At 36.7% G+C, this 25,378-nt stretch overlaps 1 protein-coding gene and 1 long non-coding RNA gene across 3 annotated transcripts; both read left to right on the forward strand.

The window, feature by feature from the left end:
* The first annotated feature begins 1,196 nt into the window (after window positions 1-1,196).
* Window positions 1,197-21,720, forward strand: LOC103519459 (SET domain-containing protein SmydA-8-like). 2 transcript variants are annotated; one of them, XM_026830938.1, is made up of 7 exons: window positions 1,197-1,580; window positions 6,562-7,008; window positions 8,015-8,185; window positions 13,143-13,369; window positions 19,846-19,977; window positions 20,522-20,737; window positions 20,999-21,720. In XM_026830938.1, exons 1-7 carry the CDS (start codon window positions 1,537-1,539, stop codon window positions 21,235-21,237), a joined length of 1,476 nt encoding a protein of 491 aa, XP_026686739.1. In that variant the 5' UTR covers window positions 1,197-1,536; the 3' UTR covers window positions 21,238-21,720. The 2 variants fall into 2 exon arrangements, with proteins under 2 accessions (XP_026686739.1, XP_026686736.1); XM_026830935.1 differs by lacking the exon at window positions 19,846-19,977 and having other exon boundaries at window positions 1,537-1,580; window positions 20,390-20,737.
* Window positions 8,371-9,071, forward strand: LOC113471667. Its single transcript, XR_003394282.1, has 2 exons — window positions 8,371-8,570; window positions 8,707-9,071. It is a non-coding gene; the product is annotated as an uncharacterized LOC113471667 (long non-coding RNA).
* Window positions 21,721-25,378: the final 3,658 nt, after the last annotated feature.

Below are 25,378 nucleotides of genomic sequence, written 5' to 3' on the forward strand. Positions count from 1 at the left end.
TTACAAGTTCCCAATCTGAAACATATCATTATAATTACTCGGATCTTCTATTACAAGTCAAACTGCGAGAGCAGTGTCTCCACCTATGGTTAAGGGGATATCCTCTTTGTTAAGCTCAGAATTTTTTAAACTCTCCTTTCTGTTCGGTTGAATTTGAATAATTAAAAATAGATTTTTTTCATGATTTCTTTTTCAAGTGACATGTTTCTGACAGGAGGGTTTCAGGAGTCCTTCGGGGTGAATTAAAAATTCTACCGATAGGGACGTGAAATTATGAACACATTTATGGTTGATAATTGCTGAAATACAGGAATCGTAAACAACCTGTTAATCCGATTGTTGACATTTTAAACTTCAACATTATAAATTTATTATTTTGATTACTGACATTTCTTGGAATTTAATCATTGGTCGCGCGTGAAAGACCGAAAGGTGAAGAGTATATACATAACGTAGAAACCCTATAGTTAAATTAACTTTGCAGTTTTAAATGCCTTGTTTGCAAATTTTACTTCTTCAATAATACTATTAAACTTTTATGCAACCTCACCTTTTCCGCTAGAATTTCAACCAACTCAATTTTTTCCTCACGTGGCTAAGTTCAGGCTGACACGTCACGACACGTGTTTTCCCAGACCGTAATCCGTCTTAACCTTAACCACGCATAACGTTGCTTAACTTCAGTGATGGAAAACTGGTACATTCAATAAGCTAAAGCTGCTGACCAAAATTATCCGGCCCGAAGGACCAAGAAAACTTTCACGTCAGAATGGCACTCCGCGCAGCGTGCCGATGGTTTTCATCTTGATAAAAGTAGGTATATTTGTGACGTATTATCTGACTCATCGTGTATAGGACTTCTCTCGGTGGTCGCTAAATATGAGAGAAATTCTCAGAGGAGAGAACATAACGTTGCTTAACTTCAGTGATCGAAAACTGGTACATTCAATAAGCTATAGCCGCTGACCAAAATTATCCGGCCCAAAGGACCAAGAAAACTTTCACGTCAGTATGGCACTCCGCGCAGCGTGCCGATGGTTTTCATCTCGATAAAAGTAAGTATATTTGTGACGTATTATCTGACTCATCGTGTATAGGACTTCTCTCGGTGGTCGCTAAATATGAGAGAAATTCTCAGAGGAGAGAAGGGAGAGGGCGAGTTCAACAGTCTAAAAATAAGTCCGAACAAAACATACTTCAAAGCAGTTCGAAACGTTGCACAGTACCGCATCTCCATTCTGCCAGAAGGTGGTGGAAACCGTGCTAACCGTGTCGGTAGAAATCGCGCGGATATAAAATCTGAGTGCAGTGAAGTGGAAAAGTTATCGAGTTCATTTTTAAAAAATCGTCTGCATCTTTCCGTTTGTGACACACTTTCATTTGTTCAGGGTGATTTTTTGACCTAACTTACCCTGATTGACCTGATTTTTGTGTTGAACATTTCGTGGAGAAAATAAGTTGAACACGTGACTTATTGATTTATTTTGAGTGTTTTTGTACGATCCAAATTTAAATCGTTGGAATCGTCACTCCAGGATGGCCAAGGTTTACCGGATTGAAAGGAATGATAAAGTGGGAAGGTAAGTCCAATTGATTTATTTGTTAATATGATTATCATAATTTATTAAGTGATGATCGAGGTGTCATGTTCAGTGTTCACAATACATGTGAACAGTGTTACGAGATTCCCAACTTCTGTACGTACATAATTTTCTGCTCCCTTGGCATCTGCCGGAGCTATTATAGGAACCATCCAAACTTGAAATCAAAATTTTAGAGTGAATCCATCAAACCATGTTTCACCATAGACCATTGATCTCTATACTCTTTAGTTTTCACCTATATGTTTCCAACTTTCCACACACGTAAAGATGTGTCCACATATAGTCGACGACCGTCGATCGATGTGAATCGACTATGTTTGCACATAATACCTTTAGGTTGAAGCAATAGGACATGTCTTATTTTGTAGGTTGTAGATGTAGGTGTACGAGTCTGTGGTTGTAATGCTGTAGACCTCCCGTTCTTTTTCAATGTGTGGTTGTAAAACTGCCTCTTTTCATTCCATGTGTTCGTCGAGCACACATTTCCATTATTTTCCCCCCGCAGAATTTAATTTATTTCCTGATTTATTTCGCTTTCCCCATTTGTGTTGTTTTGTTTTTCCAAAGAGGAAAAAACTTGAACGGGCACGAAGAAAATCTTTTCTTTTTATCTTTTTTTTTTTCGAAGAATAGGTACTAGGTAGGTACAGTCGAAGAATCTTGGGGAAAGAGGTACAGAGGAAAATTTGAATAAGAAATTCGAGCTGCTCGGAAGAAAACTCTCAACAAAAGCAGCTGAAATTTATTGTAAATTACTTTCTTCTATTTATACCGATAGGTACCTACAACCTACATGTTGTGCTTGAAATGTAGGTAAGTACTAGGTAGGTTTCAGTGGATCCCCTGTAAAAGAGATACAAGGGTATTGTGTATACAGGAAAGTATACCTACATAGGTAATACATCTACCTACCCACGGGTGAGGGAGGATGTAACCCACACCACGTTCAAATTTCGCGTACATTCTGAATATTTCAGAACCTCATCCCAATGGTACCTAATGTATGTTTCAAGCCCGGAATGATGTGACTTTGACATTTCAGCTCACAGCTGAAAATTCTCCCCTCCGTGACTCTCTAATCATTTCACTCCCAGCAGATCTGGACTTCTTGCAACACGCTCGTTTCCACTGACCAGTGCAAGTGGGCTGTACTTCGTCAAAGAGTCATTATGATTTATGAATTAGATGTGAAAGACCAAGTCCTGTTTGGACCTAAGAGTTAGTCCCCCTTAAAATAATCGGAAATTAAGAGACCTAAAAAGCAATCTGTAAATTAAAATTGAAACGTTGAAATTTCTTCCCTTCTTTATTCCTTCTGGAATTAATGACGTGTTCTTACATAATGTTATTTCCCCGTGTATTTACGTCAATGTGAAATAGACATCTCCACTATTTCTAAAAAAAATCTCTAATAGTGGAGATGTCGATTTTACATTTACTATTTTACACGTAGTGGAGACGCCAAAATCCCGATTATACAAAATGATGTTGAGCTTTATTTAGTCTTGTTAATTGTTAATCTATTTTATATTCGGAATAATGAATCAACATGGTAGGGTTTTTTTCTCATTTGCTGCCCGATTGATTATTTTAATAAACAAAATAGATTGCCTACTTTTTCTATGGTATTTCTTTTATACCTGGGTGCGAACGTGTTAAACCGTACGGACATTACTTAATGCTATACGGTCACCGATGAAGTCAAGATCTGCAATGAGCGTAATGTTATCCTCCTATTCTATTCTATTCTATGTATATTTCTATTCTATAGTTTCTATTGTATGCGAGAACAATTTACGTCTCTAGAAACCGAATCAAACAACAATGAGTATTACCTGTAAGTAAGTAGTAACTACTCGTACCTTACTAAACTTACTTATATACTTTATACATAGAATACCTACCGGTTTGACTTCTGTATCTGTATTCGTATATTGACCATGGTTTATTACGGGTCCTCTATGGTCTCTTGAGCTGTTTCCAGATGTAGTCGACTGATTCGATCGATGGTTGATCGACGAGGTGAATCTATGATCGACGAGGTGAATCTCAGGTGAATCTATTTCAGTCTACATCGATCGACGGCGTTGACTCTTTGTGGAAACAGCTTTACAATCAAGCATTCTGTACCATAACATATACCCATCCTGTTGTCTGCCCCTTTCAGTAGATAGGCGAGAAAAGCTGGGTGCCAGCCGTCAACAACTACCTTTAATTTATGCTAGCTACAGTCTTCTACATTTTAGAAAAACTCTACAGAAGATTGAACTAAAGATTTTTATCCCATTAGTGGACAATGGATATTATTAGTGGTTTGTGTGATGATGAAAATAATTCATTCGAACCCCAAGTGTTATAAGTATTTTATGGTCCCATTCAGGACCATTCATTCTGACAAAGAGCTATTAAACAAAATTAAAACTATCGTCATTTTCTTTCCCCAAACTTATGAGTATAATATCACGCTTTATTTTGAAGACACAAATATTTCCCTCCTCCTTCCCATCGTATTTTGGAATTATCATTTTCTTTATTTTTCGACTTTTAGCTTCTCAAGAGATATTTTCTTTTGTGTGAGTTTGTAATTCATGGCAAAAAATCACCCCGGCATCTTTGTGGCGCCACGAGCTTTTTTATTTCCCCCCAAAAAATAGTTGTCTGAGTCTGGAATCTGGATCGATAGCGAACTTTTTTAGCTATCTCTGGAATATTCCAGCTATCTGATGGCTGTAGAGTTTGCTACTTTCAATTGACGGTATTGACGCCTTTTTGAGGAGAACATGATGTGTAGGTCAATAGGTAGGTAATATTGAAATTAGATAAAAGCTGCTGATCCAGAACATTCCATTGACGCCTTTTTGAGGAGGACATGATGTGTAGGTCAATAGGTAGGTAATATTGAAATTGGATAAAAGCTGCTGATCCAGAACATTCTTGAACGAACCAAATTCGTTCTTACTCGTATTTTTACAGAGAAGAGAGGAAAAGGGTAAGTTATGTAGAATTACCTTTTGTTATTACTATAATAAAGGAAGGACGGGCTAAAAACGGAGAACGAATTTTTACAGAGAAGAGAGGAAAAGGGTAAGTTATGTAGAATTACCTTTTGTTATTACTATAATAAAGGAAGGACGGGCTAAAAACGGGTTTTACAGAGAAGAGAGGAAAAGGGTAAGTTATGTAGAATTACCTTTTGTTATTACTATAATAAAGGAAGGACGGGCTAAAAACGGGTATGAGAAGAGACAGAAATGAACATGGGATGAGGGGGAATATCTGGTAGGAAAATGATTAATGAGGGCTAAGCGGTGAGATCAGAACAATATGCAAGGAACGAATGTATTATTTCAAATGAAAAACGGAGGAAGGGGTAGGAGAGATTTTTTCTGAATAATTAGGAAAGTATACCTAGGTAATACATCTACCTACCCACGGGTAAGGGAGGATGTAGCCCACGCCACACCACGTTCAAATTTCGCGTACATTCGGAATATTTTAGAACCTCATCCCAATGGTACCTAATGTATGTTTCAAGCCCGGAATGATGTGACTTTGACATTTCAGCTCACAGCTGAAAATTCTCCCTCGATTGCGATGGCGTTCAAATATTTATGAAATGAATTTCAAATGAGTGTGCCTCTTCCCTGCTATAGCAGCACAACGGCATACTCGTGTTATTGTGTATGTTTTTAAGCTGTGTTTATGTAGAAGAGATGGTAGGGATTGCCTTTTGCAATAATTTCGTCTGTTTTTATGAATCCTGAATGTGAGATGAATTACAACCAGTGAAGAATCTAAATAAAAAGCTTTGTCCATCGAATCTATAAAAATACCTATAAATTTATTATTTTGTAAAACGCATGCAAGTATTTGAGTGGATTATGCCCGAGGCCAAGGCATCATGTCTAAACATAAAGTTGGGATGAACAAATTGGAAGTGGACTAGGTTTCCAGATCTCTCCTAAACAGTTGGGGGCCGTGTAAAGCTGAGAAAACAAAAAACCATGACAGTTTTTGTCGTAGAAAACAGTCAGAAGTACGGGAAAATAGTGTCTGCTGTGAAAATAATACATGAGAAATCTTTTCCCTGTTCCCCTGTTACATTTGATCAATATAGGTACTGGAGGAAAAAATATGCTGGCAAAGGAAAAAAAAAATCCGAATCGGAGAGAATATATATTATATATTTATATAAATATATATGAGAGAAAAAAGAGAAGGTTTTTCCGGGACCCAGAGAAGAAGAGGAGAAGGGGAGAGAAAGAAGAAAGGGAGAGATAGAAAGAAGAAAAAAAATCACATACATTTCTCTGTGTAAATATTTTATTCACGTCGTATTTTTTTCTCTCTTATTTTTTCCTTCCTCCTCCTTCTTCTCTTTCTCCTCTTCCTTCCCTTCCCATCATACACCTCGTCTTCCTACTTCCTACCCTTTTCCTCTTCTTCCTCTTCTTTTTTCTCGTTTCACAATATTCTTTGTTCTTCTAGCATAAAAATAAAATTGTGTAGAATTTTGCTTTGCTACCCGAAAAAAATTCTCATCACAAAGAGAAAATGGAACTGAGGGAGAAGAAGGAAGAAGGAAGGAGGAGGGAATGAGAGGACAAGTGAGGAGCAGTCTTATACTGAAACGACAGTCATGTTGCTTGTTTTCGGTGAGATAATGAAAATTTGAACTTTTGACTCCACACTTTTTTCTATCTTTTTGTATCATCTACAAGACTTTCTCTTTTTTCGTAAATTTTAATCAAAATTGGAAATAGGTACAGTGTGTAGGTTAGGTGTACGAGTACCACCCTCTTGGTACTGGATATTTTAGGGTAGCTACATATGTACATCTTACAAAATCGGCACTCAAGATATCAAATGACCGAAACCTCTTTCTTAGCGACCATTTGTCTATCTTGGGCAGCCTCAGATATTCAATATCCTTTGGCATACTTCTTCACTCTTCCAGGTACATGATAGCAGACAAGGACCTGGCAGGAGGCGACACCGTCCTGACGGAATACCCCGCCGTCATCGGGCCCAAAGTTGACTCTCCGGTCATCTGCCTCACCTGCTTCACGCCTCTCAACGCGCGCGTCCTCTGCTCCAAATGCGGCTGGCCAGTTTGCAACGAAACCTGCGGGAAAGCAAGTCTCCACGCGAACGGGGAATGTTCCATCTTCGCCGCTAATAAGATCAAGTTTCAACCGCCCGAAGACCTCGCGATGCCCAACCCCCAGTATGAGTGCATCACGGCGCTCAGACTGCTGCTGTTGAGGGACAAAGATAAGGCCAAGTGGGACGAGGTGCTACGCATGGAGTCGCATTGTGAGAAGAGGAAACTGAATGAGGAGTTCTGGAATGCGGAGAAGGTCAACATTGTGGAGTTCGTGCGGATTCGTTGCAAGATGGACAGGTGAGTGATGAGTCTTACTTTTGAATTTAGGAGATATAATAGCGATAGAGTGATTTCATTGGAATCTTTGATAACGTCTCACGAGAGGAAGGGGAATCAAGGTAACGTCTTCACATTTTTCTTGGGAAAATAAGGAGCTATACAGGCTATACTTGATCTGGAATGTAACTTGAACGCGTGCGGTTCATTATCTACGTGCAATGGGTGAAACACTCATTTTTAATAATTTGCATATTCGTGACCACTAAGCAGCATTTTTTTTTTTTTTTTTTTTTTTTTTTTTTTTCAAAAATTGGGGGTTTTAAAACATGTGGAAAATGATTAGTTTCTCGCAGGAGCTTACACCCAATGTTTGCTTAGGACTCCCTGACCCCTGTTGCATTATCAGTTGAAATTTTCCATAAGGTTTTGCACTTATGAGATTTAAAGCGGTCCGTACTATTTGAGATAAATTACTTATTATATTATTATTATTATTTTATTATAGTTATTATTATTAAGTATTATTATTAATATATTATTATTGTCATTATTATTATATATTATTATCTTATATATTATTATTATTATTATATATTATTATTATTATTATTATTATTATTATTATTATTATTATTATTATTATTATTATTTATATTATATTTATTATTATTATTATTATTATATTATTATTATTATATTATTAATTATTATTATTATTATTATTATTATTATTGATAATATTATTATTATTATTATTATTTATTAATTATTATATTATATTATTATTATTATTTATTAATATTTATTATATATTTTATTATATTTATTATTATTATTTTTAACATTGAGCAAACTAATTTTTTATCAAGATCTTTTGAGGTCATTATTTGTCTGCCCAAAAACAAGTTAAGTGGCGTATGAACCTTGAAGTTTTAATAGACACCAACTGCCCTTTATCTATCCACTACTGCTCGAAATCCACTTTATCCACTGCTCGAAGATAATTTATCGGATTGTGTTTCAGTTTCGCTGAAGATTTGATTCACAAGATCTGTGGCATCTTGGAAGTCAACTGTTTCGAGGTTCGTTCTGCAGATGGGTTCATGGGTCGCGGACTTTACACTTTGACAGCTCTCATGTCGCACAACTGCGTTGCCAACACGACACACTCAGTCATACCGCCTGATAATTACAAGTAAGTTGTCAATCAGAACTTTCGCTGACCCATAGATTGAATTTCCTTAATTACTTACCTTTATACCCTACCGCAGACCAACAAATCATCGAATAAAAGAGAAACATCTTCTTCTTCTTCTTCTTCTTCTTCTTCTTCTTCTTCTTCTTCTTCTTCTTCTTCTTCTTCTTCTTCTTCTTGAAAACACGAAATGTTGTGCTATTGTAGATTAATGAAGCCGTAGCTAAAACTTGCTATACTTGACATGAGCTAAAAATACTCCGTAAAGTAAATTAATTCGTTCATCGGGCAAAGGGCTCATTACAGAACTAAATAAAGAAATATTAGGACTACAACTTATTGGATAAAGTAAAATTGTTGTACTCGTATGCAATTAATTAAATAGGTTTATTAGGTCAACATTTTCCAAAATCAATAAAGTCATTATTATAGGCCATCTTGATTTGATCCCTAGGTATATCAGGATCAAATTTTTCTATTTAGCTTCATTAGTAGATATTTGTATTTCAAGGAAACAATAGGTTTATTAGGTCAACATTTTCCAAAACCAATCAAGTCATTATTATAGGCCATCTTGATTTGATCCGTAGGGCTATCAGGATCACATTTTTCTATTTAGCTTCATTAGTAGGTATTTGTATTTGAAGGAAACTATTGATTATTTTATTGTTCACACTAATTTTCGTGCAATCACAGTATACTACTAATTATAAAATTCTTTACATTGTTTTATTTATTTTGATCATGTTTTTTGTTTTACTATTTATTTTTGCTTTGTATTCACTGACTGTTTCAAAGGTTTCTGGCTCTCGATAATTTGATTATACTTTTCAAAATCGGCACATTTACATTTGATTCAATTTACCTACCTAATATTATTCAGGCAACATACCTATTTTAAATATATTGGTGAGTTGTCTTTTATGCATCAAATAAATATAGATAATTTGGTCAAATTATCGAAATTTTCTTTGTTTCCGAATCCTACCCGTAGGAATATAAACGCTAATACTTTCAAACATGTATACGTAATAATTGTTTGCTCCTTATAGTTTTTATGCATCAAATAAATATAGATAATTTGGTCAAATTATCGAGATTTTCTTTGTTTCCGAATCCTACCCGTAGGAATATAAACGCTAATACTTTCAAACATGTATACGTAATAATTGTTTGCTCCTTATAGTATTATATCTTTTTTGTTGTTAAATTTTATCCTTATTTTATCTCTATTTCTGTAATCAGTTGAAATTATTTGTAAACCTCATTATTTAGATTCACCCTCGTCCGGTGACTAGGGTACGTTGTTTCGTTACTTTTCTGCCACCCTGTCGTGCTAACTTACCTGAATGTTTAAGAGTAATCCACAGAAAGCTCCGTGGCTCAGAGAGTATTTCGCTCTAGAGCTGCATACCCGAGTTCATCTCCTGGTAATGTCAAAGTTCAAAGATTTTCACATGTTTTGTGCTTGAATTTCGAATAAAACTTAAGTAATTAGTGATCCGTCCAAAACCTCCACTAACATTGCAATTTAAAAGGACGAGTAAGAATTGGATTTTAATTCACTCGTGCCGGAAGGTTCGCGAACGTCAAGAGACGGAGACGAAACGAATCGACGGACCTACAGCGGACGCCCGGCCTATATTATCACGAAACACTGAAACGCGACTGTTTTATATTTACTGTTTTACTCCGGCACAGAAACAGGTAATGAAACACCCGGGTTTCATCAGCAAAATGAATTATTCAAAACAGTCTGAGAGCTAATTATGTTCTTCTCCAATCCAATTTGAACTTGCAATTTTCTTCATGTACTTTTTTCCCTGGGAGAAAAGGGGGGATCCTTTTTAATCTACACAGCAGAGAGAATGGGAAATGAAAATTCTCAGATTGAAGAAAAACTCAGACCTTGTCTGTAGTTCTGTACATTCATTTATTAGAAATCGGAAAATAATGTTAAATATGTCCTTCCTATGACACCTTTAAGTTTTATCACTGCTGGGGTTCGAACCGCGATTTCCTCCGTTATAAATCCAATGTGTGACCGTGAGCAACTGCACTTTTGGATACCTATACTAAACATCAGATATCAAAATATAATTTACTTGTAGTAATTTTCCAAAAAATGATTTTGTACTAGATTCAGCCTATACACCAATACAACCTTTGAGTTTACCAGTATACCTAGATAGTAAAAAAAAGTACAAATCAGGAAAATGGCACAGAATATATTCACAGGGAAAAAAATCGCTCGCATTTGGATTTAAAAGATTCTATAATGAGGGAGCAATAATAATGTAAAAAAAAGAAGGAAATTGAATAAATTTAAAATGTAAATAAAAGTAGATTAACTGTAAATAAAATAGATTAGAATCATTAGGACAATATCTAAGTGGCATTTGCAGATTTAGAAACAAGATGGCGGAATAAGATTAGGAGGGAGATAATTAGAAGATCGTCCTCACTTTATCCTCTGAGAAATCTAAGTAGCTCGATTATCATCCAATAATAATGCTTTCAACGAAATTGATTTTTCCGGGTATGAATGCCAAATTAAATTCATTATGTTATTGATATCCAACAGTAGCAGATCATCATTAAAATAAACTGCTATAACTTCTCTCAGGTACGTAGATACCTGGTTGCTCATAACTGGGTATCTACTAAACCTAGGGATTATTTCGTTGAACCTTGAAACTCACTTAGAAAAAGAGCCTCTACGCTGACCCAAGTGGTCTTCATCAAAATTGAACCAGCCGTTCGAGAGATATAGTGAAACGAACAGACAAACTAAAGGGAAATAAAAAATTGGAGCTCGCTTCGTATGTTCAATCAAAACGCACTGCACAACTTCCAGGCCTGTCTGTCGAACTGGATATAAACCATCGGAAATTCAGAACCATCCTCATCAGTTGGCCCTGAGATGTCCTCTAGCCCAAACAATAGACTTGTTGTCCGGTATCATCTGTGGAAGTAGCTGTGTTGAGCCGAGACCAAATGCATTATTCCGTGACTCTCTAATCATTTCACTCCCAGCAGATCTGGACTTCTTGCAACACGCTCGTTTCCACTGACCATCAGTGCAAATGGGCTGTACTTCGTCAAAGAGTCATTATGATTTATGAATTAGATGTGAAAGACCAAGTCCTATTTGGACCTAAGAGTTAGTCCCCCCTTAAAATAATTGGGAATTAAGAGACCTAAAAAGCAATCTGTAAATTAAAACGTTGAAATTTCTTCCCTTCTTTATTCCTTCTGGAATTAATGACATGTTCTTACATAATGTTATTTCCCCGTGTATTTACGTCAATGTGAAATAGACATCTCCACTATTTCTGAAAATCTCTAATAGTGGAGATGTCGATTTTACATTTACTATTTTACACGTAGTGGAGATTGAACCATTCTCGCAGATTCTTCTTCAGAGAAACATCAGATAACATCAAATGCCAAATCCCCATTTTCCGTTTCTGTATTTTGTCCGAAGTTTCCGGTTACTGAGATGTAATTGCCTGCAGTTGACTAGGTTTATTAACTTCTTCATTTCTCAATTAAGCTTTTTTTTCACAATTCACAATCATAAAAGGGGCCCTATTTTTCTAGTTTCCCTGATTCCACACTCTTCATTCCACTTCCTTTTATGTATTTCACTCTCACAACAAAGAAAAAGGGTACAAGATGCTAAAGGCAAGGAAAATATCCCAAGATAAATTTACAAAAGTCGACTCCTGAATGGACTTTAAAAAGTCTCGGCAGAATACCCCTGAGGGACTAATTTTTAGTTTGGAAAGAAAAATAGGAGCCGGCATAATGCCTGGCACTTCATGAAATACGTTCCCATTTGTAAGCATCCATCTTGCCCGGGCTCTTCAGAGAAACTTACTTAAACTCAAAAGTGTTTCAACATGGCATTTTTTTATCCGGGGGTTTTTATCTCTTCTTTTCTTTCTTCAACTTTCTTTCCCTTCGACTTTCATTCCCTTGTTTATCTTAATGGGTAAGTTCAAAATATTTGCGTTGCCTACTCATTTGCTGAAGAGGCAGTTTTCTGGGAGCGTTGAAGGTACAGTATAACAGTAGGCATTGGGGTGTTGGTACGAATAACTTTGAAAACTGTCATCACGGATAAGTGCAGTTAGAATTTCCTTAAGTAACTGATGTCAGTGCTGTGTGTTTATTTAGATGGCTCGAAAAAGAATAAGGTGTCAAGTTATTGACAAATGAACGGTGAAAAAAAGGTTCTAATTCTTTGTAATAGAGATGCTTAGCGGAGAGACGAGTAGGTGATTATGATCATTTTCTTTCCCTTTCTCTCCTTTTTCTCGAGACATTCCTCAAAACCTAATTCCTCACTGTGCATTCCTCAAAGTTTAATTTTTCATCCAGTATGACGTGTGTCGTGCGTTATGCTTTGGGATTTTTCGACAGAGGGAAAGCCACCATTCGGACTTGCAGGCTCTCCCTTCTTCTGAACACGTTTGAAAAGCAATTCCGCAAAAATATTTCTCCTCAGCACTTTTCCTCCCTTCTCGAATGTTGGGAAATATTTTAATATTATTTTGCTGATGTTGAACACTCGGCACGAAACAATATGGCGGCCATGAGGAATAAGACATCAAATTAAAGCGGAGCACGTAAAGCCAAGCCGAAGTTCTAATAAATATGTAGGTGGTATACGAGTACGTCTGGAGTAGAGAAAACTTTCAGAGAGGTTCTCTTTCGAAATTAAAAACAGGGAGGATTTTCATCAGCAAGTAAGTAGACATAACTCAGGAGCGATATGACGATTCAGTTAGTCTAATCACTGTGTTTGACCGTAAGAAGTTTAAGAAGAATTATCTACTAAACCGTACAAAAGCCACCTTGATTGGTCACTATCAAGTCGTGAAAGTTCAGGTACATTCTGAATTTACTTCAGGGAAATGATGTCTCACAAACTCGACAACCTTTATTTCAGGATCATCGTCAGAACCACCACGGAGGTGAAAAAAAACCAGGAGCTCTACTCGTCGTACACATTTAGTCTTCATCCGACCCTGGTCAGACGTGCCAACTTATCCTACTCGAAGTACTTTGATTGTGACTGTGCCAGATGTGCCGACCCTAAGGAATTAGGCACCCACATGAGCTCCCTCAAGTGCACCAAGTGTGACCCGGGCCTGGTCTTATCAACGAATCCCTTGGGTAAGTTGGACATTATGAATATTTAGGTGATTTTTTATAAACAATAAATTATTTACATAATTATGTAGATGATATGATGAGAAGGTATGGAAATTCAGACAAACACGACTGTCGACTGTCCTCCACATTTGTTTGGTATTCTCTCAAAGTGCGAAAAAGAACTTTATAATTCACTGATTAATGTTGATCTTTCTTGTTAACAATACTTTTTTGAGGATCGTTTTTGTTGTTTTTATCATACGAAGGTAGGTAATTGCATGATTTTATTTGCTCCATATTCTATGTATAATTTTTCATACCACCATGTTCAGCTAATAATATTATCTCACCCCATATCTCCATCACTGAGGGTGTTTTCCTTGTTCTCCCCTTTTGTGTTCTTATTTTTTGCCGTTTTAATTCCAATTATTCACAAATATCGAGAATCTTGAAGGATATTTTTCTCATGTCTCAAAAATCTACATTCAAATCTTTCTAACTTTTAGTCAAATATGTCAAGATTCTCCCCCAAGGGCAGACACTCGGAGACATGTGTCAGAAATAGCTGCAGTACAATACATGAAAATAATAATGTGTACCGTATTTAATGATATATAAAATGCGTTCGACACAGTCGACGCTTTTTTCCTACCTTTACAAGTTACAAGCATTACTCGCTTCCCCTCGTACATTTTATGAGGGGTGGAAATGGAGAGGGCGTGAGGGAGGGGGTTTAGGAATGAAAAAGAAAAGCTACGCTCATATTCAGCAAGGGGCGAAAAAAAGAGCGGCAGATTTAGTGCAGGTATGTCGATTTTATTCAACAAAACAGAAATTACTTAGCTTGACGTCCATAAACAGCGACAATCCATACACGAGTCATGAATTCATGGCTTATTTAAGTTCTAAGTCGTTCAAAAGAGGAGGATTCTAAACCGTCAATTACCCAACTCTTTGGACTATTACAGAAAAGCCATTGGTGAAATTTATGTGTGATATAGAAGTCAAAATTGTAGATCTGAAAGTCCAAAACCCTCTCAAAAGTTTATCGAGGTGACGATGACGTTGTCAGTGAGAGTAAAGTAACGCCAAACACAAGATAAAGTAGATTCTCCTTCTAACAGATCATGTGCGTCATTTGAGAGAAAGAAGAAAAAAATATGAGAGAAATGAAAAAGGGATCGCTTTCCAATGTACACGGTTTTTCCCAGTATTTCTCTTTATCCCCTCTTTCTCTCTTCTCCAGGTCTTTCGAGTTTCATATGAAATTCTACTTTTTCCCATTTCGCAGTCCCATTCCTCCCCTGTTCCATGTTGTTCCTCTTTCGTATTTATATAAATGGGGTGTCACGGGACGACGGCTGGTGTAGCTTTCTGTGAATTAAAGTTAAGACTCGCACACACATCCATATTCTATATGGTCGGGGACTCGAAGCACAAACATGAGAAGGAAGCTTTCCGTAAGCTTTCCGCTCTGAATACGAACATACACATGAGCAGATAGAAGAGCACGGTTGTAAAATTTGAGTAATAAATTATTTATAGGTAGTTATCTCACCTATACACCTACGTGTGTTATCACACTTATAACTAAGAATCTCATAATGATAAATTATCATCAACGTAAATCTTGGAAATTTCCTTTCGCTATAGTAATAGAGCCATTTGTAGCAAACCAAAAATCTTTGACAAACCACAAAACAATTGTCTTCACTAGATTGAGTACACTTCAAAATCCAGTTACAGAACTACCAGTTACAGAACTACCGAAAAAAACTACCATGGAAATCAAACCCTTGACTTTCTTCGTGCAATCCTCGTGAGGAACATACTCAGCTACGAAAATAACGACAGCGAAAAGTCCATGTTAAACAAATAAACAGGCAAGAGCGTGGTTGTATTTCATTCCAAACAACATATGCTTTCCGCGAACTCATAAACTGTACCTCTCCCGGAGACGACAGAAAATCCATTGCGTTGCATGAAACGGTAGCAGCGAATGCAGGAATGACTATGTTTAAAGGGCAAACCATTGAGGGTTATGGAAGAAACCATATCAACTATAGTAAAACACAAAGAAACAGACGACCTAAACGTAGAGGATATAGTCAGGGTAGTAGGAAATCATAACAATTTACGACAATGCGTGTTTCAAAAGGCACTGAAAGGAAATCTGTGGGTGGTAGTTAAAATGTGTTTACTGCTTTTGTGAGTAAACTGAAAACAATTACGGACATCGAGTTTCAACTAATGAGAAAATTGGTCGAAAGTTCAAGTCATAATAGTAGAACTAACCTATACCTGAAGGTTGCTTGTAATACTGATATTTCACTGATTTGATTAGTATTGTTCTTTATTTTTTATTTTATTATTATTTTTTTTATTTATTTATTTTTTTTTTCACATTCACACAACACAGATAATGATGGATATTTTTTCAAGAAAAACAAGAGTGGTATTTTAGAATTTTAAGATGTGACTTCCGGACTCAAAAAAGCTCTTACTATTGACAACTTTCTGAAGAATGATGAATTTATGAAAGGCTTTTCTCCAAAAAAATTGAATATTTTTCTCGTATACCTATTGTAGAGTTTCCATTCAACCTTTTGAAGTAAAGAAGAGCTCGGTAACTACTCATTAAGGGAAATAACCTGACTCATTTTACCAAAGACAGAGTGAAGCTGCGTTTTTCACCTTAAAATTTGTGTCAAATTTCGCTTTCCATCCATGTCTGATGGATTTTTCCGGGAGAGAGGTTTTCCCTTTCCCCTTTTCTTCCTCCTCCTCCTTCCACCTCCTCTTCATCTTCTTCTCCATCATTTCCCTCTCAGTTTTTCTAGTCTCCAGGGACGTGCCGAGTATCTCAAAATACCACAGAAAAGAAAGGGTTGATGTTATAAAACGAGAGTTGGTAAACAAAACGAAAAAAAAAAAACTCGTTTATTTTTATCAGATTACTTTGTCTTTTTGTCATTCACAATTTTGAGACTGAATTTTGAATTATGTTTGAATACAGATTACAGAAGTGTACACTCGTATTATGTAGATAGCTTCTCTTCAATAATTTCTGACTCTGGATCTGGATCTTTGGTTTACTTTTCGAGTCATCCTATTTCCCTGAATAAATCAGTGGAACATTTTGCATAACTGTTACGGTGCCATTGGTCTACCTTTTGGTCTGACAAAGTGGTACATTTTGGTCAACTAGGATCTAATTTACTCGCTTATGACCAAGGCCCCGCTTCAGTCATCCTTCCTAGCTGTTGAACTCTTGAAAACAATCAGCTCAAACAGGAGGTGTTATCCTTTCGGGAAACTTTCGGAAATGGAGTAGGTTCCCTTTTGCATCCTGAAATGGCGCCTGTACTAAACCATAGGAAATCTAAGATGGCTCGCCACGCCATCTGAATCGGTTCCGTTTCCGAAAATTTCCCCAGGGTTGAATAAAATATTTCTCTTTCACATTCTCCACTTTTCCTTATTATACTCTGCAAAGAACACCTCGTTTACATTCCACAGCCACACCGGTTTGGTCAACTAGGACCTAATTTACTCGCTTATGACCAAGGCCCCACTTCAGTCATCCTTTCTAGCTGTTGGAATCTTGAAAACAATCAGCTCAAACAGGAGGTGTTATCCTTTCGGAAAACTTTCGGAATTGGAACAGGTTTCCTTTTGGATCCTGAAATGGCGCCTGTACTAAACCATAGGAAATCTAAGATGGCTCACCACGCCATCTGAATCGGTTCCGTTTCCGAAGATTTCCCCAGGGTTGAATAAAATATTTCTCTTTCACATTCTCCACTTTTCCTTATTATACTCTGCAAAGAACACCTCGTTTACATTCCACACCGGTAATTAATAGCAAGGGCCAGCACAAGCACCTTTTCATTTTTCATTCAATTTGCTTTCAAAAGCTGCGAACATTTCCTGGCGCTAAACTTTTTGAAAGAGCTTTTTTTAAACAGACCAGTATCTCCTCCCACCGGGACAATGATGATAGCCTTTTGTTTTCTGCCGGCCAGGATATTTATAACTAGAGAATTTTACAAACTTTTCTTCCCTTTCCTTTTATGTGTTAGCTTTTGAAGAACCTGACATGTTCAGCTAAATGGTGATTCCTAATCCAGCTGAGCCTGTTATTGTTATTTTTTTCTTTGATAAATGTCTAATAGACATTGTCTATCTTTTTTCTAAATGGAGAATTTTACAAACTTTCCTTCCCTCTCCTTTTATATGTTAGCTTTTGAAGAACCTGACATGTTCAGCTCAATGGTGATTCCTAATCCAGCTGAGCCTGTTATTGTTATTTTTTTCTTTGATAAATGTCTAATAGACATTGTCTATCTTTTTTCTAAATTCACTTTGAGAGAATCAGTATTTCCTACCTATCGGGATAGGGAACCTTTTCTCAACACGCTTTCCTGAAGTAAAAACGATAGTACACAATTCGTTTCAACAAAACAGAACAATAAATCCGCCAATAGTTGCGAAAAAAATCGTTAGTTTACAAGTTTAACATCAACATTATAATAATGGAACCATTTTTTAATACACGGGGTTAGGAGGAAAATTTGCCAGCACAATTTTCACCTCGGTGCTGATTTATGGTCATGTCGCCACGCCAGACTCCAATAAATTATTCAATTTAAGTACGAAGGGGGACTTAAGTTACTTTGTTCGAACAATAGTATACCTTCCTATGGCTTGTTCGTGTGATTAACGATTCTAAGTGTAACAGGAGCACACCTAATTATACTCACTAGAGAGAGTGTGAGGTGCATGGTTTTTTATTACCTATTTTATTTATCAGGTAGCTATATACCCCTTTATTTTTAAATTTTCTTTTTGTAGTGGGCGTTTAATGTTGTGGAAAACGTCATATTTCTGTCAAAAATATATCTATATTTTCTCATTTATAATAAAGATAAAAGCAATAAATATCAATCGAACGGTGAGTAACCACCAAATTTCAAGGTAAAAAAAACCGTAGGAAAAAGGCAAAAAAATTCCCTGCGTCCAAAGAATTCTCCTCTTCTTTTCAGCTTTTCCGTACGTTTCTCAATTTTTCCCTACCAACCGCCCCGACGCACACTCCCAAGTACAGGCTATATACTTCTTTATTTTTAAATTTTCTTTTTGTAGTGGGCGTTTAATTTGCAGAAAACGTGATATTTTTGTCAAAAATATATCTATATTTTCTCATTTATAATAAAAATAAAAGCGATAAATATCAATCAAATGGTGAGTTACCACCAAATTTCAAGGTAAAAAAAACCGTAGGAAAAAGGCAAAAAAAATCCCTACATCCAAAGAATTCTCCTCTTCTTTTCAGCTTTTCCGTACGTTTCTCAATTTTTCCCTACCAACCGCCCCGACGCACACTCCCAAGTACACCAACACCACCAATGTAAAACCCAATCAATAATCCCTCCTCCCCCTCTCTTCCTACCTCCATGTCTCACCCTCCTTCCCTCCCCTGTACTTCTTCCCTCTCCCCCTGCTCCCTTCCTTCTCGTTCACTCCCCTGGATTTATTTAATTTTTTTAAACGTTTTCCACCAGTCTTCGTTTTGCATAAATATGTGCTCTTGCATTTAATTAAAATTTTAAAATACCGTTCATCCTAAGCAAAGTTTAGCACGGAGCGGAGGAGAAGCGCTATAGTTTGCCGCATGTTCCTGCATTTTGCAGAGCAATATTATGCTAGAGAGGAAAAAATTGTCTGGTGCCGCATCTTGGTGTGGAATTAGTAATGGGCGTTTGTATCTGAAACTTTTAAAATACCGTTCATCCTAAGCAAAGTTTAGCACGGAGCGGAGGAGAAACGCTATAGTTTGCCGCATGTTCCTGCATCTTGCAGAGCAATATTATGCTAGAGAGGAAAAAATTGTCTGGTGCCGCATCTTGGTGTGGAATTAGTAATGGGCGTTTGTATCTGAAACAGTCATATTGGATCTTGGATGTAATATTCTACTGTGAACAGTGGCGTAGCGTCCATGTAGGGCGTGTATGGCGGCCATACACTCGAAAATTCCACTCAAATACCCTTAAATATTGACTTTAAATAATTATTGTATTCTTATTTGATAGATATTGTGATGGAAATTAGTGTCCGCCCTACACTTGGAGTTAGACCACGCTACGCCACTGACTGTGAAACGTCTACGGGGGATTAGGATAAGGTCATTTAATGAGTCAGGTGGTTCGAATTCATGAGATTTTCGGTGAAAGTCTGGATTTCTATCTAAAACTGTTTTCTCTTGTTTTACCATAATCGCTCTATGTGAATGTACTAAAAGGCTAAAACACTACGGGGGATTAGGATAAGGTCATTTAATGAGTCAGATGGTTCGAATTCATGAGAATTTCGGTGAAAGTCTGGATTTCTATCTAAAACTGTTTTCTCTTGTTTTACCATAATCGCTCTATGTGAATGTACTAAAAGGCTAAAACTATACCGAAGAGTTCCAAATGTCCTTCTTATTCTTGTTCCAGACGGAGCTGCTCCATGGAAGTGCACAGACTGTGAGTTCCAGCTGTCCGGGAATCAACTGGAACGCATCAACGCTGTTATTGAAAAGGAAATCGAATCTCTCAACCACATTGAACCAGACCGGGTCATAGAAGATCATTTAATGAGTCAGGTGGTTCGAATTCATGAGATTTTCGGTGAAAGTCTGGATTTTTATCTAAAACTGTTTTCTCTTGTTTTACCATAATCGCTCTATGTGAATGTACTAAAAGGCTAAAACTATACCTAAGAGTTCCAAATGTTGATAGATATTGTGATGGAAATTAGTGTCCGCCCTACACTTGGAGTTAGACCACGCTACGCCACTGACTGTGAAACGTCTACGGGGGATTAGGATAAGGTCATTTAATGAGTCAAGTGGTTCGAATTCATGAGATTTTCAGTGAAAGTCTGGATTTCTATCTAAAACTGTTTTCTCTTGTATTACCATAATCGCTCTATGTGAATGTACTAAAAGGCTAAAACTATACCTAAGAGTTCCAAATGTCCTTCTAATTCTTGTTCCAGACGGAGCTGCTCCATGGAAGTGCACAGACTGTGAGTTCCAGCTATCCGGGAATCAACTGGAACGCATCAACGCTGTTATTGAGAAGGAAATCGAATCTCTCAACCACATTGAACCAGACCGGGTCATAGAAGAATCTGAGCGCCTTCTCCGTCAGTACAAATCCGTGCTGCATCCCAACCATGCTTTCCTTACCATACTGAAGCATTCCCTGGTCCAATTCTATGGACGCTCGGATGGATATACATATGAAGACCTACCGGATATACTGCTGGAAAGGAAGGCCAACCTGTGCAAGGATATTCTCAAAGTGATTGACGTTGTGGAGCCCGGCAAGACACGACTGAGAGGTATGTTATAAAAGATCTTGAATCATTTCACACTTTCACAGTAAAATTTGGTGTTTGAAAGATTAGGAGTTGTTTAAATGTCGGAGTTGCAACTTTACTCGTTAAGGTGGAAAGAACCAGGATGATGTTTCTCATGTGATAAGAATTAAAATACCTAGTCGTAGTCAGTTTCAATGCAGGGTTTATGTTGGACATTGTATTTGACAGATGAGCCCTTAGTTCAAATCACACACTCTCCATTGGATCTGTTTCTGGTTTCAGGACTCATGTTGTTTGAGCAACACATTCCTCAAATGCTGTACGCTCAAAGTCGCTACAGATATGGCGAGCTGACGGGGAAGAAGCTGAAAGACGAACTGGAGAATGTCCGAGATGTCCTGAAGGAAGCTGTCGAGATTCTGAAACTAGAAGATCCTGCTTCTCCCGAAGGCTCCATTGCCGTCGGTGGATTGGAATCGCTTAAAGAATTAGAAGAATCTATCCTGACCGTGCAAGTTTGAGGGAATTTATGTCTGTTCAACTGTCCGTCGATATTGTTATTGATTGTTTTGTAAACCTCGTTAGTATCATTTGAACCAAATGATACTTCCTACTGTTAATTGATGATTTTTTTAAAAATACCTAAATCACTCACTCGAATGCGTTACTTACCTACTTATGAGTATTTAAATTGATGTTCCTTTGAACTATTTCAAGTTTACAATATTGAACATGTTGAATACCAAGTCGAATGCAGTTTGTTACTGACCTAAGAAGTTCACGTAGGTTCTTCATGTATAGAAATTAAATACCCTTGTACATACTAAGTATATTGTTATGTAGGTATACCTTTATTGAATAAATAGTTTTCAGATATTTTCGAGTACATAAGTATCGACTTACGTTGAAATCTGTTTTGTCTTTTTTACTGATCATGATCATGTTGATAACATTTTAATCTGAAGCAATCCAAACCGGTTTCTGGAATTAAGTATTTAAGTTGGGGAAGAATCCATCCTGACCGTGCAAGTTTGAGGGAATTTATGTCTGTTCAACTGTCCATCGATATTGTTATTGATTGTTTTGTAAACCTCGTTAGTATCATTTGAACCAAATGATACTTCCTACTGTTGATTGATGATTTTTTTAAAATACCTAAATCACTCACTCGAATGCGTTACTTACTTATGAGTATTTAAATTGATGTTCCTTTGAACTATTTCAAGTTTATTCCCTCCAATATTGAACATGTTGTATACCAAGTCGAATGCAGTTTGTTACTGACCTAAGAAGTTCACGTAGGTTCTTCATGTATAGAAATTAAATCCCCTTGTACATACTAAGTATATTGTTATGTAGGTTTATCTTTATTGAATAAATGGTTTTCAGATATTTTCGAGTACCTACATAAGTACCGACTTACGTTGAAATCTGTGTTGTCTTTTTTACTGATCATGATCATGTTGATAACATTTTAATCTGAAGAAATCCAAACCGGTTTCTGGAATTAAGTATTTAAGTTGGAAAAAGATTGAAATTCTCAAGAGTAATAATTACGAGTATCTTCCTTCTTTGACCTATACACTTATGTTACCTATGTTCTTTTTATTTAATTTAGACTGTCCTTTATCATAGGCACCAAGAGTTTACTGAATTTGTTCGAATTAATAAAATTAAATTGTTCTTTCTCAATTGCATGGGTACGAGTATCTTCCTTCTTTGACCTATACACTTATGTTGCCTATGTTCTTTTTATTGAATTTAGACTGTCCTTTATCATAGGCACCAAGAGTTTACTGAATTTGTTCGAATTAATAAAATTAAATTGTTCTTTCTCAATTGCATGTAGTATCGTTTTTCGTTTGCATCGCCTTATTGAAAATGACCATCTATCTTCAGGTGATAATTTAGAAAATACCTACCCTTGTATGCAATTAACACTCATTCTTTCAAAATCATAACTGTCTTCCCCATCACTCTAAATACAGGTCTTCACAACCTGAGCCAAGACTTCAGCGCCCCCCACGCATTGTGTACTAATCGCATCCTCTCTTTGCCTTTTCCTCTTCCTCAAGTTCGCTTGAGAGGAATTACTCCCATTCCAGATATTTAGCCGCGGCTCGTGACATCAAACCTGGCGAGGTTATTTTCAAGGAGGCCCCCCTCATTATTGGGCCGCCTTTAGTTTATACTTAGACCCTGAAGTAGATTTGCTGTGATCCCCTAAATGCAATTGGTTTCCAAACTAAAAGTTTTATTTTCCCTTTGTGCTCCTTTTCCATGAGTTCTGAGGGCACGTAAGGACAAACCCCTCCTCTTTTGAAAATAAATATTACCTACCTAGATGTTTATGATCATAATATTTGTATGAAGACCTACCGGATATACTGCTGGAAAGGAAGGCCAACCTGTGCAAAGATATTCTCAAAGTGATTGACGTTGTGGAGCCCGGCAAGACACGACTGAGAGGTATGTTATAAAAGATTTTGAATCATTTCACACTTTCACAATAAAATTTGGTGTTTGAAAGATCAGGAGTTGTTTAAATGTCGGAGTTGCAACTTTACTCGTTAAGGTGGAAAGAACCAGAATGATGTTTCTCATGTTTGTGATAAGAATTAAAATACCTAGTCGTAGTCAGTTTCAATGCAAGGTTTATGTTGGACATTGTATTTGACAGATGAGCCCTTAGTTCAAATCACACACTCTCCATTGGATCTGTTTCTGGTTTCAGGACTCATGTTGTTTGAGCAACACATTCCTCAAATGTTGTACGCTCAAAGTCGCTACAGATATGGCGAGCTGACGGGGAAGAAGCTGAAGGACGAACTGGAGAATGTCCGAGATGTCCTGAAGGAAGCTGTCGAGATTCTGAAACTAGAAGATCCTGCTTCTCCCGAAGGCTCCATTGCCGTCGGTGGATTGGAATCGCTTAAAGAATTGGAAGAATCCATCCTGACCGTGCAAGTTTGAGGGAATTTATGTCTGTTCAACTGTCCATCGATATTGTTATTGATTGTTTTGTAAACCTCGTTGGTATCATTTGAACCAAATGATACTTGTTGATTGATATTTTTTTTAAAATACCTAAATCACTCACTCGAATTCATTACTTACTTATGAGTATTTCAATTGATGTTCCTTTGAACTATTTCAAGTTTATTCCCTCCAATATTGAACATGTTGAATACCAAGTCGAATGCAGTTTGTTACTGACCTAAGAAGTTCACGTAGGTTCTTCATGTTTAAATCCCCTTGTACATACTAAGTATATTGTTATGTAGGTATATCTTTATTGAATAAATGGTTTTCAGATATTTTCGAGTACATAAGTATCGACTTACGTTGAAATCTGTGTTGTCTTTTTTACTGATCATGATCATGTTGATAACATTTTAATCTGAAGCAATCCAAACCGGTTTCTGGAATTAAGTATTTAAGTTGGAAAAAGATTGAAATTCTCAAGAGTAATAATTATGTAGGTACGAGTATCTTCCTTCTTTGACCTATACACTTATGTTGCCTATGTTCTTTTTATTGAATTTAGACTGTCCTTTATCATAGGCACCAAGAGTTTACTGAATTTGTTCGAATTAATAAAATTAAATTGTTCTTTCTCAATTGCATGATAATCCGACTCTGTAACCCTGGACCTTGGAAAAATGAATTCGTCTGAATTGCGTCTAACTTGTGTTCCCTAAATAATGACGCTCCAAATTAGGAAGAATAATCGAGAAGTTTAATAGGATGACAATCATAGGTCGACTCTGTAACCCTGGACCTTGGAAAAATGAATTGCGTCTAACTTGTGTTCCCTAAATAATGACGCTCCAAATTAGGAAGAATAATCGAGAAGTTTAATAGGATGACAATCATAGGAAAATAAATGCAACTAAAATAAATTTTGGCAGGCTTTCATTTTTGCCGAAATCCCCGGAACAATTAAACGGATGAGCAGTTTTCATTTCATTTTATTTTTTCGGACGATTAATATTTTTACACCTTGCAAATTTTTCAAGTTTTTTATTGGATGCAACGATTAACCTGGTTTAAATTACCAACAGGTGCTTCTCTAATGTATTTTCTCATTAGATCTACTGAGATCAAAGATATCTACTGAGCTTTGTCTACTATCTTGCATTGTCTTTTTCTTCACTAACAAAAGCAATTGTTGAGATTGTACGATTTTTGTTCTGATACCATACGTAGATGTATTTTAGCGATGTATTCCTAGGTTTTGCATCATAATGAGATTATTGGATGGAAAGATTAACCTGGTTTAAATTACCAACAGGTGCTTGTCTAAGGTGTTTTCTATCAAAGATATCTACTGAGCTTTGTTCACTATCTTGCATTGTCTTTTTCTTCACTAACAAAAGGCAATTGTTGAGATTGTACGATCTTTGTTCTGATACCATACGTAGATGTATTTTAGCGATGTATTCCTAGGTTTTGCATCATAATGAGATCCGTACATAATAAGATGAAATGGTACTTCAGGCTGGCATTGCTATTCGTATAGCTGGAAGAAAATATTTTCGTTTCCTTATCAAGAGAATTCAAGTCGCTCACTTGGTAGCTTGGTAAACACCGAGAGCTCGAGTTCAATTCCAGCATGGAATTTTATATTTATTTACCTATTTGACTGAATCACACAATGAA

The sequence above is a fragment of the Diaphorina citri genome, unplaced genomic scaffold (assembly GCF_000475195.1).
Source record: "Diaphorina citri unplaced genomic scaffold, Diaci psyllid genome assembly version 1.1 scaffold65, whole genome shotgun sequence".
Lineage (NCBI taxonomy): Eukaryota > Metazoa > Arthropoda > Insecta > Hemiptera > Psyllidae > Diaphorina > Diaphorina citri.

Bases quoted from the DNA above. Each gene is read 5' to 3' on its own strand.
- LOC103519459 (XM_026830938.1), top strand. From the start codon at position 1,537: ATGGCCAAGGTTTACCGGATTGAAAGGAATGATAAAGTGGGAAG. The intron at 1,581-6,561 runs GTAAGTCCAATT...TCACTCTTCCAG, and splicing joins AGGAATGATAAAGTGGGAAG to GTACATGATAGCAGACAAGG. The intron at 7,009-8,014 runs GTGAGTGATGAG...ATTGTGTTTCAG, and splicing joins ATTCGTTGCAAGATGGACAG to TTTCGCTGAAGATTTGATTC.